The sequence below is a fragment of the Nicotiana sylvestris genome, chromosome 1 (genome assembly GCF_000393655.2).
Source record: "Nicotiana sylvestris chromosome 1, ASM39365v2, whole genome shotgun sequence".
Taxonomy (NCBI): Eukaryota; Viridiplantae; Streptophyta; class Magnoliopsida; order Solanales; family Solanaceae; genus Nicotiana; species Nicotiana sylvestris.
In genome coordinates, this window is record NC_091057.1 from 180575463 (window position 1) to 180591833 (window position 16371).

Here is a 16371-nt window from a genome sequence, read left to right on the forward strand (position 1 = left end):
TCTAGAAATTCTCTAACAACTGGCACAAACTGAAGAGCTGGTGGTTCTAATTCTGGATTAATGATGTGAGCCAAATAGGCGAGACACCCCTTACCGATCATTCGTTGTGCCTTAAAGTAAGAAATAAACTTACCTACAAGTGATGCTGAACTACCCTTCCACTCTAAGACTTATTCATTTGGAAATTGGAACCTGACTATCTTGGCATGACAATCTAATATGGCATAGTAGGAAGATAACCAATCCATACACATGATCACATCGAAATCTACCCTTTCAAACTCTATGAGATCGGCTTTGGTGTTGCGACTTTGGACTGAAACTATACAACCTCTATAGACTCTTGTGACTCTCACTGACTCGCCAACTGGGTAGATACTAAGAATGGATCACTAAGTTGTTCAGGTTCTAGACCGAGGTTAATTGCAAAGTATGGAGTCACATATGAAAATGTTGAACCTGGATCCATTATGGCATAAGCATTATGTGATCAGACTAAAAGTATACATGTAATAACTTCTGCAGATGCCTATGCACTCTGACGATCATGTGTAGCAAACAAACGGGGTTGTCCCCCTCCTTGAGTAACTCAATCTGCACCTATGTCTGCCCCATGCCCGGCCTGATTATGAGAATCACGAGCCTGGGATGGTGTAACTGCAGTAGTTAAGGAACTAGAAGGATGAGTTGATCCCCCACTGAAATTACACCACAACATTAGGCAGTTGGCCTTTATATGACCAATGTCTCCACAAGGATAACAACCATGAAACACGAGCTTGCACTGACCTGAATGTTGCCACTTACATATTCCACAAAGACCTTGTTGGTGTGAATGTTGCTTAGCATGACTCTGGCTATGTGAGGATAATGTCCTAAAATTCTGACTCTGGCGAGACTGGTTTCCATAACTTTGAGTACATCTGAAGGAATACTCACCACTTGACTGATGACTAGACTGAGCTGGTGCTAATGACTCCTTATTAGAGGAATCCTTTCCACCTCTACTGGATGTACCATTAAACCTGCCCGTTGTCTGGGCTTTCTTGTTATGCTCTTTTTCTTCTCTCCTTTGTTATCTATCTTTTTCTAAGTGTTTGGAGAATCCCACAACAGAGGAGAAATCTATCATCCCTACCGTTGCAGCTGATGTAATATCCTTAATGTGGTAAGCCAAACCACCAACAAACCTGCGAATCTTTGCTTTTTCAGTGTTAACCATGTGAGGAGCATGCTTATCTAGCCTTATAAATTCCATGTAGTACTCTTGCACACTTTTATTCCCTTGCTTGAGCTGTTCGAACTTTGTAGCCTTAGCTTCCCTATCCTCTTCCGGGATAAAGTTAGCTATAAAGGCCTCTTCAAATTCTTCCCAAGTAGGCGGACCATCATCTTCATCTCCTTCCTTTTCCCACATCTCAAACCAAGCGCCGGCCACATCTCTAAGCTGGTAAGCAGCCAGCTCCACAACTTCATCATTGTAACGACCCGACTGGTCGTTTTGAGCTCTAGTGCATCGTTCAGCAGTTTGAGTCCATGAGCAGTTTCATTTCAGGTATTATGACTTGTACACATGGTCGGAATTGAATTTTGGGAAGTTCGGAGTTGATTTGGAAAGAGAATTCTCATTTCGGAAGCTTTAAGTTGACAGAATTAACTAGGATCGGAATTTTGAGTAAACAACCTCAGAATCGGGATTTGAAGGTTCCAGCAGGTTCGTATGATGATTTCGGACTTAGGCGTATGTCCGGACTAGTTTTGGGAGACCCGTGAATGTTTTGGCGCCTATTGTGGAAGTTAGCATTTTGAAGGAATTTCATAAGCTTGGGTTGAAGTGTATTTCACTGTTATCGATGTCTGTTTGGGATTCTGAGGCTGGGAGTAGCTCCGTATGGTGATTCTGGAGTTGGGAGCGTGATAGGAAGTGAATTCGGAGGTCCGTGGTTCATTTTGGAGTCATTTGGCTAAAGATAGAAGTTGGTGAAGGTTTTGAGGAGTTTGACCGGAAGTTGACTTTTTGATATCGGGGTCGGATTTTGATTCCGGAAGTTGGAGTAGGTCCATAATGTCGAATATGACTTGTGTGCAAAATTTGAGGTCAATCAGACGTGATGTAATAGGTTTAAACATCGAAAGTAGAAGTTGGAAATTTCAAAGTTCATTAAGCTTGGATTGGGGCGTGATTCATGGTTCTAGCATTGTTTGATGGGATTTAAGACTTCGATCAAGTCTGTATTATGTTTTTAGACTTGTGCAGGTGTTTGGTTTGGAGCCCCGGGGGCTCAGGTGTGATTCCGGATAGCTTCGAAATGATTTGCTAAGAAATAGGATTGCTGGTACTGGTATGATCGCATTTGCGATGCATTGGTCGCAAATGCGACCTCGCATTTGCGATGCATTGGTCGCAAATGCGACCTCGCATTTGCGAGTTTTTGTTCGCATTTGCGAGCCTGGGCTGCTAGGGGAAAGTTCGCATTTGCGAACGAGGGATCGATTTTGCAAGGTTGTCACCTTCGCAATTGCGAAGAACATTGTCGTAAATGCGACCAGGACAGGGTGGGCTAGGCTTCGCATTTGCGATGCAATAGTCGCAAATGCGCCATCGCAATTGCGAGCCTGGAGTCACAAATGCGACTTTTGCGTCCGGAGCTGTGGCTCTTTATTCTGAGACTTAGCCCATTTTCCTCATTTTCCACTTGGCCTTAGGTGATTTTTGAGAGCATTTGAGGAGGGATTCCATCATCATCAAAGAGGTAAGTAATTTCTACACATCATAAGTTAAATACATGGATTATGGGTAGATTAACATATGAAAATTAGGAAAAATCAAAGGTTGTAGATGAAAAACCTAGAATTTCGTAAAAACAAGATTTAACCACGAAATTTGTTAGAGAATGGAGTAAAAATCATATATTCTTGATCCTTAGGTTATGGGTAACAACTTTCTTCAAAAAAATTTGGAATCCGGGCACGTGGGCCCGAGGATGAATTTTAGGAACCTTGCATTTAGGGTCGGGAAATTGGTTTAATAATTAGAATATGAATTTTTGAGCATGTATTGACTGATTCTTACCCTATTTGAATAGTTTTGGATCGTTCGGCTCCAAATTAGAGGTTTGACCCCGTTCTTGAATCGGAATATAGGCTTCGGAGCGAGGTGAGTCTCTTTTCTAACCTTGTAAGAGGGAATTGTCCCCATATGTGAGGTAATTGGTTATGTGCTCCTATTTGTGGGGTCTACGTACACACGAGGTGACGAGAATCCGTGCGTAACTACTATTATGTTATTGTCCGGGTAGTCTAGGACCCAAAAGCATACTATACATGGAATATTTGTAATATTATTGACAATTTGAATTGGTTAAATCACATCGAATTAGTAAATGAATTTCTAAAAAGATTAAATTTCATTTTCTTGAATTGTTAAAAGAGAATTGGCTTTTCCTTGGATAATTGTTTCTTGATGAATTCTTGATTGACTGATTGTTGTGTTTATTTATATTTGACTGCGTCACATGTATGATTCGCGAGCGGGGTAATAGATGCATCTATGGTTCGTGTCGTTCAACCCTCAGCAGTGCACAGTTTAAATATTGTTGGGTCAGGTCGTACGACCTCGGCATGATTTATGTATGCTTGTATTGCTTGCCTTGACATTTATTGATATTGATATTTGCTCTCCCCGACTTGAGATAATTGAAAACTAATAGATTATGAATCCGGAGACCTTTAATATAAAAAAGAACTTTTACCTGTTCATGACTTATTTGAAATTACTGTCATTCTTAATGAATCCATGATTATTCGCATTAATAATATATCATTATTGGACCACTAATAAGTGTCAAAGTCGACCTCTCGTCTCTACTTCTTCGAGATTAGACGGGATACTCATTGGGTACACGTTGTTTTCGTACTCATACTACACTTCTGTGCATTTTTTGTTATACAGGCACATGCATCTCTAGTGGCCTAGTGAGCGTAGCAGCATGGTTGATATGGAGACTTAGGTGAGCTGCATCTCCGAGACGACCCGCAGTCAGCAAGTCTCTTTCAGATTACTGTATTTATTTTCTGTCCAATATTGTATTCCGGACTATTGTTGTATTACATTATTTCTTATAAATTGCTCATGCACTTGTGATACCAGGTCTGGGATAGTTATGGGGTATTTCGTATTGACTTCTTGACATGTATATTTAATTTGAACTGAGTATCTTTTACTAGTAAAAATTGAAGAAAAATCAGAGTTTTTCATAATTGTTTAAATGAGAATTTAATTAAGTATTTTGGTTGGCTTGCCTAACAGTGGTGTCCGGCGCCATCACGACCCTTAGTGGATTTTGGGCCGTGACAATCATCAAATGCTTTCATCACTCGGAAGGCTTCCTTCACACCCTCCAGCCACAACATTGGATATTCATCAACTATAGAACTATGGAACACTAGAGGATTCAACTTCAAAAATTTATTCGCTCTTGAGGACTCAGAATTGTTCTGTCTATTTGATTGAGGTAGAATCTCGTCTCTTCTCTCGTTCTGGTTGGCCATGAAAGCTTTAAATATCTCCATAGCGTTGTTGACTGCATTAAACATCTGACCCACCTCTGGGGATATAGTTGTCTGAGCCGGAGCTGCTGTTGGGGGCGGTATTGGATCCTGAGGTATTAGATCATCATGCTCCACCCCTTCTCCATGTTCAATCCGGGGTACTTGAACCCCCTTTGTGGATTTACCCTTCCTTTTCTGAGTTGAAGCCTTTTTAGTTCTGCCTTGAGCCACAATAGTAGCAATAGTTTCTTGAGCAGCATCTTGAATGTCGGTGTTAGAGTTACGAGTACGAGCCATTTATGTGAGTTTTGGAGAAAAGAATACATTAGATAATTCTTAGAGGTAGACTCTACTGCACGATCTAAAGTATGAGAAAAAAATGAGACTTTTTCTAAATGCTTGTAGCCTCCTGTTTATAAGTATAGCGCGCTTCATACCCATAAACAAGACTCTACTAACACGGCTTCATAGACCCCTAGGACTCCATAAACCTGAGGCTCTGATACCAAGTTTATCACTACCCATTTTCTGAACAAACCGGGACCGGCACTCGATCAATAAACATGACCGAGCGAACCATCTCTACTTATCAAATCTATTATAACTCCAAACTTTATATGCAACAAGACAATACTCTAACCAAATACTTTTGATTAATTTAAATATTTAAATAAATCAACTCCAAAACTTTATTCGTAATAACTACTGAATTACTGCTAAGTTATTATCAAAAACATCTGAATCTTAACCCAACGACTATGTCTATGAAGCCTCTACTGATAAACTGACGCACTGCTCGGGACATGAGATTTCCTGGCAAGTTCTCTAAGTAAACAAAGAGATAACTAAATAAAGATAACTCTAAAGAATACTCCACAAACAAAAGCGGAGCTCACCAATAGCACTGGAAGAGAAGAAAGTCCTAACCAGTAGCCTGCTCGCCAGCAAAATCGGTTCCTACGTTGTACCACAGACTAACGTAGGTTCCCAAAAGAGAACGTCAGTACCATCTATTGTACTTAGTGTGTCTCAACAACAGGGGGCGAAACTTTAATAACATATACATTACGAGCAAAGGTTCTAAATGCATGTAAAACATAAAGCATATAAGGATAATTCTAAAATAATTGCATATAGCAGTTTATGAATATTCTAAAAGAAATTCTTTAATTTTTCTTTCTTATAAAAGAAAATACTCTGCAGGCCCTGGCGTCTCCCTCTATCCCTTTATTCCTGTTTCATTTCCTTAATTCAGAAACAGTGTATCGTTTATTTTTCAGACTTTTTATGTAGCATTCTTAGATCGTTTATGAACTGTGACACCAGTTCTGGGTAGTAGAGGTTCAAACAATTGTATTGGATTCATGTTCAAATAGTTTATTGCTTTTCTTCCTCTTATGGTAAATTCCGTTGTTTAAATGTTATTGCTTCATAATTGTTAAAAAATATAAAATGGGTAAAAAGTTAATTAGTTCAATAGTCGGCTTGCCTAGCTCACATTAGTAAGCGCCATCATGACTCCCGAGGGTGGGAAATCCGGATCGTGACAATAATCCAACCTTAAATACGAATGGAGAAAGATCAAACTGAATCTTTTCACGGCCTTTTGCTCGTTTGCACTACTATCTATCAATCGGCAAGTGTTGAGTAAATTTGTAGCATTTTTTTTGAATGCGTGGGCAAGGTCAACTATGGGGCATATTTTTGAACCCTTCCTGAATGTCGAAATAGGTAGTTGTTATCTAGTTGTTCGGCGTTGGTGAAGGAGTGAGGTAAAGACGAAGCAGAATTAAAATCAAAGCACAAGTCACTAGAAAATGCCAATTGGAAACGGCAGTAATTAAAGTCAATCAACCAAGAATTTAGAGGTGTAAGAATTTTTGTTCTCTTAGTTAGGTCTAGGAATTAAAAGTCTGCCGTTTTCTTGGGGTCTAGGTCCTAGGTCCTCTTTTTCTTTGATTTTCAGGAATTGCGGTTGTCAAGTCCCTTTTCATGGGCAGGGATCTCGCTCTTAGGGTCTAGGATTTAGGGATTATTTTATAGGGGTAGAAAATTAGGTTAGGTCAAATGGGGAATGGGTATGGGCTCAATGTTTTGGGCTATCCGAAAATGGGCCTTTTCAATTAAGACCTAACAAAATTAGCCTCAAATTTCATACTTTTTCTTTTAAAACAAGCCCAAAAATACTACTGTATTTACTAATTAATCCTACTTAAGTAAAATAATTATTAAAATAACACTAGCCATTAAAACAAACCTATTTTTGGTATTTTTCAAATATCATACTAAAATAAAAATAAGGTACTATTTTTTTTAGTTTTACGAAAAGTAATAAACTAAAAGCAACTAAAAAGAGGAAATATTTTTGTAATTTTATTTTTTTATAAAATAAAGTAAAAGAGTCAAAACTAGTTAAAATAACTATATTAGGCCTAAACTAAACATTTAAATGCTAAAATATGTGTAAAATTTTGGGGAGGGTCAAAAATCACATGTCAACAGCAATACTCTAACCAAATACTTTTGATTAATTTAAATATTTAAATAAATCAACTCCAAAACTTTATTCGTAGTAACTACTGAATTACTGCTAAGTTATTATCAAAAACATCTGAATTTTAACCCAACGACTATGTCTATGAAGCCTCTATTGATAAACTGACGCACTGCTCAGGACATGAGATTTCCTGGCAAGTTCTCTAAGTAAACAAAGAGATAACTAAATAAAGATAACTCTAAGGAATATTCCACGAACAAAAGCAGAGCTCACCAATAACACTGGAAGAGAAGGCAGTCCTAACTAGTAGCTTGCTCACCTACAAAATCGGTTCCTACGTTGTACCGCAGACCAACGTAGGTTCCCAAAAGAGAACGTTAGTCTATCCATTGTACTCAGTGAGTCTCAACAACAGGGGGCGAAACTTTAATAACATATACATTACGAGCAAAGGTTCTAAATGCATGTAAAACATAAAGCTTATAAGGATAATTCGAAAATAATTGCATATAGTAGTTCATGAATATTCTAAAAGAATTCTTTTCTTTTTCTTTCTTATAAAAGAAAATACTTCACTTTATACTTTAGGAGTTCCAACTATCCTGATTTAATTCTGTCTCAGTCACCGTGTGATCGGCACGGGTTCGATCCCAGCCTGATCGAATAGGCCCAATCCACGAGGTGTCACTCGCTTCATGGTTCTCAGCGCTCATGTATCATACCTTAGCATGACTAAGTAAATTCTCAGCAACGAGACCCTCGGCTCGTGTGCTCCCTACTTTGGCACAAGTAGTTTCAGGAAGTCAACGCCTTGGTCAGGACCCTCGGCCTGGACGATGACCCCTTCTCAGAATAAAGGATACTCCCAAAAAAAATTTCTTTCTAAAATTTCTTCTTGTGACTTTTCAAGTCTAAATCTTTTCTTTTTGGAATATCATGTACATACTCATGTTGGTATCCTTAAATGTAAAGCATGACATAAGAACGAAATAAACATCTAAAAGTATTTCTAAAGATTCTTACTTCTTCATAAATTTTCAACATGAAAATAGCATATAAGAATAACACAAAAAACTGAAAATTTGTGCACATATATCATAATAAATCATCTAAACTTTTGCTAGAATAATTCTAAGTTAATAGGTACGCACTCGCTCCAATTAAGTAAATATAAACTCTTTTAAGCAATATAAACACCTTGTATGCATGTTTTTGTGAGTTAAATCACTTTTGTAAAAGGGTTGTATCAACTCACCTCAAAACATCTCGAGCCAATACTTAGAACCTAGTCTAATTGACACTAGTCAAACAATCGATTCTATAACAACGAGTGCATTTTAATCAATTTTAAAGTTTCACATGTAAACATGAAATTTATTGTTGATATAGAGAGAATGGAATTAACTATTCAATTCTTACCTATTATTATTGTACGGTAATTAACAATAGGGAATTTTATATGCCTGAGTTTAAGAATTCGTGATTTATAAAGAACCTAGAATTTTCCGTGCGTGAGTAACTTTGTGGCTGCTTCCGTTTCGCAGAGGGCTTTAAGCTCTCTGCCTGCGTTTGAAAATAGAATGACTCTGTTTTGTTCAGGGTATTAAGTCCCTTTGTATTCTTTTTTTTTGTACCCACTTTATGGGTTAGGTCACGTGCACTATCTTTTTTCTTTCTTTATTTATTTATTTTTAAAACTTAACTAATAATTAATGATATTCACTATTAATAATTAATAACACTAAAATTATTAATATATTATTAATATTCCTCTAATTGTATATCCAATTATTTAAGTGTGTGTGTGTGTGTATTTTCACTATAGCGTGTCTATATATATATATATACTATAGGCAAGAAAAATAATAATAATAATAATAATAATAATAATAATAATAATAATAATAATTTAAATTCTATAATTAGCGTATCTAAAAAATTTTATAAATTTGAGGAGTGTTACAATGATTTAGTGATATTAGTCTCTCTCACTATTGATATGAGTTCAATTCTCACCATTCTCATTTTCTTTTCCTCTTCCTTATAGAAAATTTTAAAAAGAAACACATCTGTGGTTTTTATTACTGAAGATATTTTCATTCACCGCGTTTAAAACACCTTGAATGACAACAGTACAAGAAAACAAGACTGCCAAACATATTGAAGACTGCCAAACATATTGAAGCCCTATGTACTGCTATTAATTGCTACTCCTACTAGTTAGATTACTTTAATTGATGATGTTGGAATCACCGAGTCAACAACTACATCGGCAACGTAATCTTATAAGTAAAGTCTAGAAGGATGAGATATATGTACATTTTACGCTTATTTTGTGAAAATAGAAAAACTATTTTCAATAGACCTTCGGCTTTAATTTAAAAAATTAAAAATACAAGAATAAAAACAAAAGGTAAGATAGCAATAACGGACAAGTTGGAATTATTGAAGTGTGTGTGGTTTTGGTTTGGGGAGGGGGCAATAGAAGTAGAAATGACACAAGTAATCAATTTATATGTCTGCTATTTAGAAATTAGCCAATGCATTATGAATTTTAATTTTTCAAGATAAAAGTTTTCTGAATTGTCTTAAAATTAAGATTTATAATTTAAAATTTTAGAACAAAATAAATATTGATTAATCTCTAAATAGCATATTTGAAAAGGACTATGTGTGCACTTGGCCCAAAATAGGAGAGGAAGAAGAGGGGGGCACAGCGAGACGGGCAATAGTAGGGGGGGGGGATTTTATATTTTAATCTTTTTATTATCAAAAATATTAAAAGATTAATGTCGAAATATTCCAGGAAGATGAACTATCTTAATATTATATTCCTAATTCCAAACGCGACTAAGAATTAGGCTGGATAGTATCAAATGCCGGACTGGTTACGGATCCTCATGGCCAAACTAAAAATATAAAATATAATTAATGAAATATAAAAATTAAGTACCAGCCACTAAAAAACAGAAATCGAAATATATATATAAACGAGAAAAGCATGTGGACATGAAATGTACCAGATCACGAACTTGGCAGGGATAAATTGGCCTTCACCATAGGTGAACTTGACCCACTTTGCTCCACCAAACACCGTTCGCTAACGTGCGCACTCTCTATCTCCCATGGCTATTCCTCTCCAGTTCTCTAGTATCTCCACCCGTACAGAACTCTCCTTGCCGGAGACTAGAACTTTCCGATTGCCGAAGTTCTCCGTCGTTAAATGCTCCGCCGGCGAAGCTGCTCCTTCCTCCTCGGCTACTGCGGATTCAGAATTCGATGCTAAGGCTTTTCGGAAGAACTTGACCAGAAGTGCTAATTACAATCGTAAAGGTTTTGGACATAAAGAAGCTACTCTTGAGCTATTGAATCAGGAGTATCAATCTAGTAAGTTCTTAACTCCATATTCATAGCTCAATTCCTTTAGTTTGGAGCTCAAGTTAAGAACTGAACATAAAATTAGCAAAAATTAGAATCGGACCGAGTTCAGTTTTCTTTCTGTTCCTTGAGATTTTGTCTTTATTTGTACTTCGTTTTTCTTGTTTATGATATATGCATATACTTATTCCTTTCAGAAGAATGTAATTCTCGGTGTGAATTATGTGAATTTCTTGACTTTTGAAGTAAAATTTACATATAGAAACTTATATATCACGATGTAGGGTTGACTCCTCAAATAGTGGTAAAAGTGTAAAATGATTTGGAACAAAGGTACTACTATATTTTTTGCTGTTCTGTTTTGGTCGCAGAGCCTTTGGTTCACATGATACACAATTATGCAACTTCTATGATTGACATATTCAAACTCATCTTGGTTGACACCCTATATGAAAAATATCTTTATCACAAGTCATTTGGACAAAGTTGCGGGGAATTCTTACTTTAGGATGTATTAGCAATCAGCAATCATTTGTGAACCAAAGATATTAGAAGGTTTGGGCGTGAGATAAATAATATAACTAAAAAAAAGTAATTTCAGAAAACTGCTCCGAAATTTGTGGCTTAGTAGTAAATGAAGTGGGAGGAGAATCAGGAGGTCTTTGGTTTAAATCCAAGCAGAAGCAAAACACACTTTTTGGTGATTTCTTCTGCCTAAGCCTGGGTGGAAAGAGTTCCTTGGTGCCTGTGCTGGCGGGAGGTAGCATGTAGCCAAGGAAAATCGTGGAGGTGTGCGCTGTTGGCTTGGACACCACCGTCATTAAAAAAATTCAGAAAACTTGTTTGGGTACAATTCTTCCAAAAGATTCTCAAGAAGACTATGTTAAGTTCTTATATTAGATTGGATAACGAATAACAGTGTTCTTTTTTCCCATTTATTATCATGAATTTCAGGTGATATCATAAAGAAATTGAAGGAGAATGGGTATGAGTACACTTGGGGAAATGTTACTGTAAAACTTGCAGAGGCCTATGGTTTTTGTTGGGGGGTTGAGCGTGCAGTTCAGATTGCTTATGAAGCGAGGAAACAGTTTCCAACAGAGAGGCTTTGGATAACCAATGAAATTATTCACAACCCCACTGTGAATAAGGTCTCTGCTTCTTCTGCTATTCCTCAGATGTGCATGCCATTGTTCCTGATTGTCAGTTTTTATTTATTTTAGGAGGAAGACTGTGAAATTGTATCTCGTTTTGCTCCTTCTTCCCTACTCTGCTTATATCTTGGCAGTTTTAGGAACTACCTCAATATGCCTGACTTTTAGGCTTCTAGAGGTGTTGCATCCATAATAGTTGCTTGCCTCAAATGATTGCAACCCAAGGATAGGAATTATTTGAGCCCATGCTTTAAAACCTTGCCTTTCACTCTCATGAGATACTGGTTACACACAGATGAGTACCAGCTTCTACTACTTTTTCAGATGCTGGTCCTATAAATGATTTTGGAAAGGTCCTTCTCACATGTAATTATTACCTCATTTCATGTGTAGATTTTCTCTGGTTCTCCATTCCTCTTCGACAGGTTTGTTGTCTGTTTCCCTTCTTCTCGGCATGAAAGAAATGAAAAATTGGAACGGTATATGTGAGAAGAAAGGAGTAAGTTATTCATGATGCTGAAGATCGAAAATAGTAAAATTAATCTGCAGAAATTTCAAATTCTGATGTATAGCTGGTGAACATTCTTTGTTTGAAGTACATTTCTGATAACACTTTTACCACCCTCTGCGTTTTGTGCAATTATTAGTTTTCTACTCAGGCTATGTTCTGGTTTATGCTGTTTGTCTGTATGTATTTTCATCTATCTCATGTAAATTTTGATAGATTTCTTTGTGTGGATCAGAGACTCGAGGAGATGGATGTTAAGAACATCCCTATTGAGGAAGGGAAGAAAAATTTTGATGTTGTTGACAAGGATGATGTTGTGGTTTTGCCTGCTTTTGGGGCCGCTGTTGATGAAATGCTTGTTTTGAGTGATAAAAATGTACAAATCGTTGATACAACCTGCCCCTGGGTAACAAAGGTTTGTATATACAGTTTCTCAAATGAATCTATGGCCTCTTTTTTCATTAGGACTATATTAGATTTCCTCATAATTCTCTGTAAAGGTCTGGAACACCGTTGAAAAGCACAAGAAGGGAGACTATACCTCCATTATCCATGGTAAATATTCTCATGAGGAGACTGTAGCGACTGCATCCTTTGCTGGGAAATACATCATTGTGAAGAACATGGCAGAGGTATTTCAATCTCACATTATGTGTTAATTCTCTCAAAATAGTGAGCTGGGATCTGATCTTGATTATTCTGTGGCAATTTTTCCTTGATCCAGGCAACTTATGTCTGTGATTATATTCTTGGAGGTAAACTTGACGGTTCTAGCTCAACCAAAGAGGCATTTATGCAGGTGCTGTCTGAGTTGTTTATTTGACCTGATGCAATTGCAGTACTTTGCATCAGTACTGATATTTTCTGTGAATAATTTTTCTGTATAGAAATTCAAAAATGCAGTTTCTAAAGGGTTCGATCCGGATGTTGATCTTGTAAAAACTGGTATTGCAAACCAAACTACAATGTTGAAGGGAGAAACAGAAGATATTGGTTAGATTCTATTCAGCGTATCACTCCCTAATATAAATTGCCTCCGGGCTGCAATCATGTAGTGATTTAACTTATGTTGATGTACAGGGAAGTTGGTTGAGAGGACAATGATGCAAAGATATGGGGTGGAAAATATTAACAACCACTTCATAAGTTTCAACACTATATGTGATGCAACTCAAGTAAGTTTTCTTACATCCCCGAGGCCCCTAAATTCCAGTGCAATAAATATTAGACGATAAGTATTCAGAGACATCTTATTATATGTTTATTAATTGCATGATCTGTTCCTTTCTTCCTCTTTGCCTTAGACAGTCTATTTTCAGTCTGACTCTAAAAAAAATCTTGTAACAGTCTGTTACAAACTGATTTTCTACATCTATCGCGCACATCCATGTTGGAGTATATTCCTCCCGTAGCGTCAACCTTAATTTTTTCATCATTATATGGCTGTTCAGATATCATTTTCAGGCCTGTAAATTACCCAAACTATAATTAAAGGTGATGTAAAATGTTGAAGAAGGGTAATTCAGTCTCTACTATCTAGTGTAATTTGTCTATTCCTAGCGAAACTCCAATGTCTTTTGTCTACGAAAGATACATCAGCTGGCATATTTGTTTGACTGGGGGGCGCTTGGGAGAATGGAGGCGAGTGCTGGAGCCGATTCCTGCTTAGGAGTTGTTTCTCTTTCTAAGATATTAGAAAGTGGTTATCAATTTTTAATCACCTCATGCTAACATATGACCACAATGTTTTGGTGGAAAATGCATTTTCCTAACGGTGGCTATAGAGGAAAATTTGCTCTTTTCCATTTAGATGGGAGTAATTAATGTAAATTATGGTTGTGAAAGAAAAACTTGCTTTGGTTTCTTTTTCTTCTTTCCCATGATCTATGTTTTCCCTCTCGTTTGTACCTCTGATACTTAAGATTGCTTAGTCTATACATGATGGTTATCAATTGGTAATCACCTCATGCTAACATATGACCACAGTGTTTTGGTGGAAAATGCATTTTCCTAACGGTGGCTATAGAAGTCAGAAAATTTGCTCTTTTCCATTTAGATGGGAGTAATTAATGTAAATTATGGTTGTGAAAGAAAAACTTGCTTTGGTTTCTTTTTCTTCTTTCTCATGATCTATGTTTTCCCTCTCGTTTGTACCTCTGATACTTAAGATTGCTTAGTCTATACGTGGATGTGGCAAGGTACACATGCCGTATCATGCTCGTGCAAGACAGCATTAATTAGACATTAATAATACATGTCAAAGTTTCTCTTGCTGCTGGCACTGGAAGGGTGAATATTAGGCAAGGCCTTCTAGAAGTCCTGTTGTTATTTATTAATTTCATTAAAAGTCATCTATTGTTATTTGTCTTCGGAAGAAGAAACAGAGTTTGTTGCATGAAGGCAGAGGCGGAGCTAGCCTTATAGGTGCGGGTTCGGCCGAACCTAGTCACTTTTGCTTAAACACTGTACAACAACAACAACATACAGCTTAAACACTGTATTTATATTAAGAAATTCATTAAATATGTACAAATATTTAATTGCGAACCCGGTAACTAAGACGATCTATGGGTTCCGAGACAAATTCAAAACCCATAAACTTTAAATCCTGGCTCCGCCTCTGCATGAAGACCCGAGTGCTGGATTGTTTCTTTCTTACCAAACCATTCCAGGACCTTCTGTATTTTTCTTTATAGTATCACGTTCTCGAAGTCTTCTCAATGATGTGGACCTAACTTATCCTTTCTTATATCAGGAGCGGCAAGATGCAATGTATAAGCTGGTTGATCAAAAGCTTGATCTTATGTTAGTGGTTGGTGGTTGGAACTCAAGCAACACTTCACATCTTCAGGAGATTGCGGAGGAGCGTGGAATTCCCTCATACTGGATTGACAGTGAGCAGAGAATAGGTCCTGGAAACAGAATAAGTTACAAGTTGCTGGTGAGCTAACATATACACAGATTTGCAACTATAAATTTGAATACAGTATTCTGGTTCTTACAACAGCTTATTTAACAGCATGGTGAGTTGGTCGAGAAAGAGAACTTCTTACCCGAGGGTCCTATTACAGTTGGGGTGACATCTGGTGCATCCACCCCCGATAAGGTACATTATACTGAAGCTGCTAATATGGTTGAGCTTCCTTCTCATGTTAACTCCCTTTTCTAGCTAATCAGGAGAGTTGATAATGTTTGGTTCTGCATTTGCCCAACCTTAACAAACCTTATTTTCTTCCACTCCAATAACCAAAAAGAGAGCTAATTCTTTAGTAATAATTTTTAAGTAACTATTTTCTTTCCTCTTCAATCAATTTCAGAAAATTTAAACAATAATAAAAAGAGCCTCATCCCTCTGTTTCCCTTTTTTCATCCCCATGTCATGTTGCCAGACGGGGAAAAACATGGAGACAAAAAAATGAGTCCTATCCAGTTGTTCCGACCTAGGATAATAATGTCACGAGCTTATTCGTACTTCAGCTTTTCATCCCATGTCGCCACATAGGTACACAAAAAAAGAGGCCCTAACAACTTGTTCTGATATAGGACAATAAGCTCATAAGCTTGTTCTTACTGCATCTTTAATTTTTTTAAAAAAAAATCCTTTTCCTTCTACTGTTATGCTGCATTCGAGTGAACTTCCAACTGTTGGTAAACGCATTTACATATCGATGTCTATGCTAGCATAATTGGCTTTAGCATGACCATATTTATCATGAGAAATGGACTTTGCAGGCTGTTGAAGATGTCCTTATCAAGGTGTTTAATATCAAGCGGGAAGAAGCCTTACAATTGGCCTAAACCAGATTGGAACTCCAAGACGATAGGAGTGCGGTGATTTGGTTCAAACTCACCCCATAAAAAACGAAAAAATATGCGTTCTTGTATGTGTGTAACTCAAGCCATTTAACACTATCTGTCCAGTGCCCAGCTTTCTGTAGTAATGTAAATCCTGCAGAATCATGTAATTTGGCGGGGAGTAATGTAAGGCCGTTTAGAAATATATTAGTAGCCAGTTCTTAGAATGTTTTCTGTAGTAATGTTTTCAAATACACTAATAAGCAGGATCGTACTAAAAAGTAAGCAGAGTAACATTTTCATAATTTAATGATGTTAAAAAGCATAAATTATAAATTTAACAAAATAAAAAGAGCTAAACAAACAAACAAAATAACAGCATGTTTTCTATGGAATAAATTTCTCAATTATTTTAAATTATCCCTAGGTAAAACTTAAAACTGTTCTTTTTATTCCCTAGACTAGATAGTTTAATAAGTTTTGGTTCG

The 16371-nt window shown here is 36.9% G+C and overlaps 1 protein-coding gene across 1 annotated transcript; it reads left to right on the forward strand.

Moving 5' to 3' along the window:
* Window positions 1-9986: 9986 nt before the first annotated feature.
* On the forward strand, window positions 9987-16110 carry LOC104248152 (4-hydroxy-3-methylbut-2-enyl diphosphate reductase, chloroplastic). Its single transcript, XM_009804358.2, has 10 exons — window positions 9987-10435; window positions 11381-11577; window positions 12324-12503; window positions 12589-12720; window positions 12813-12887; window positions 12976-13081; window positions 13169-13263; window positions 14844-15029; window positions 15108-15194; window positions 15821-16110. The coding sequence occupies exons 1-10, from the start codon at window positions 10174-10176 to the stop codon at window positions 15884-15886; spliced, it is 1386 nt and encodes a 461-aa protein (XP_009802660.1). The 5' UTR covers window positions 9987-10173; the 3' UTR covers window positions 15887-16110.
* Window positions 16111-16371: the final 261 nt, after the last annotated feature.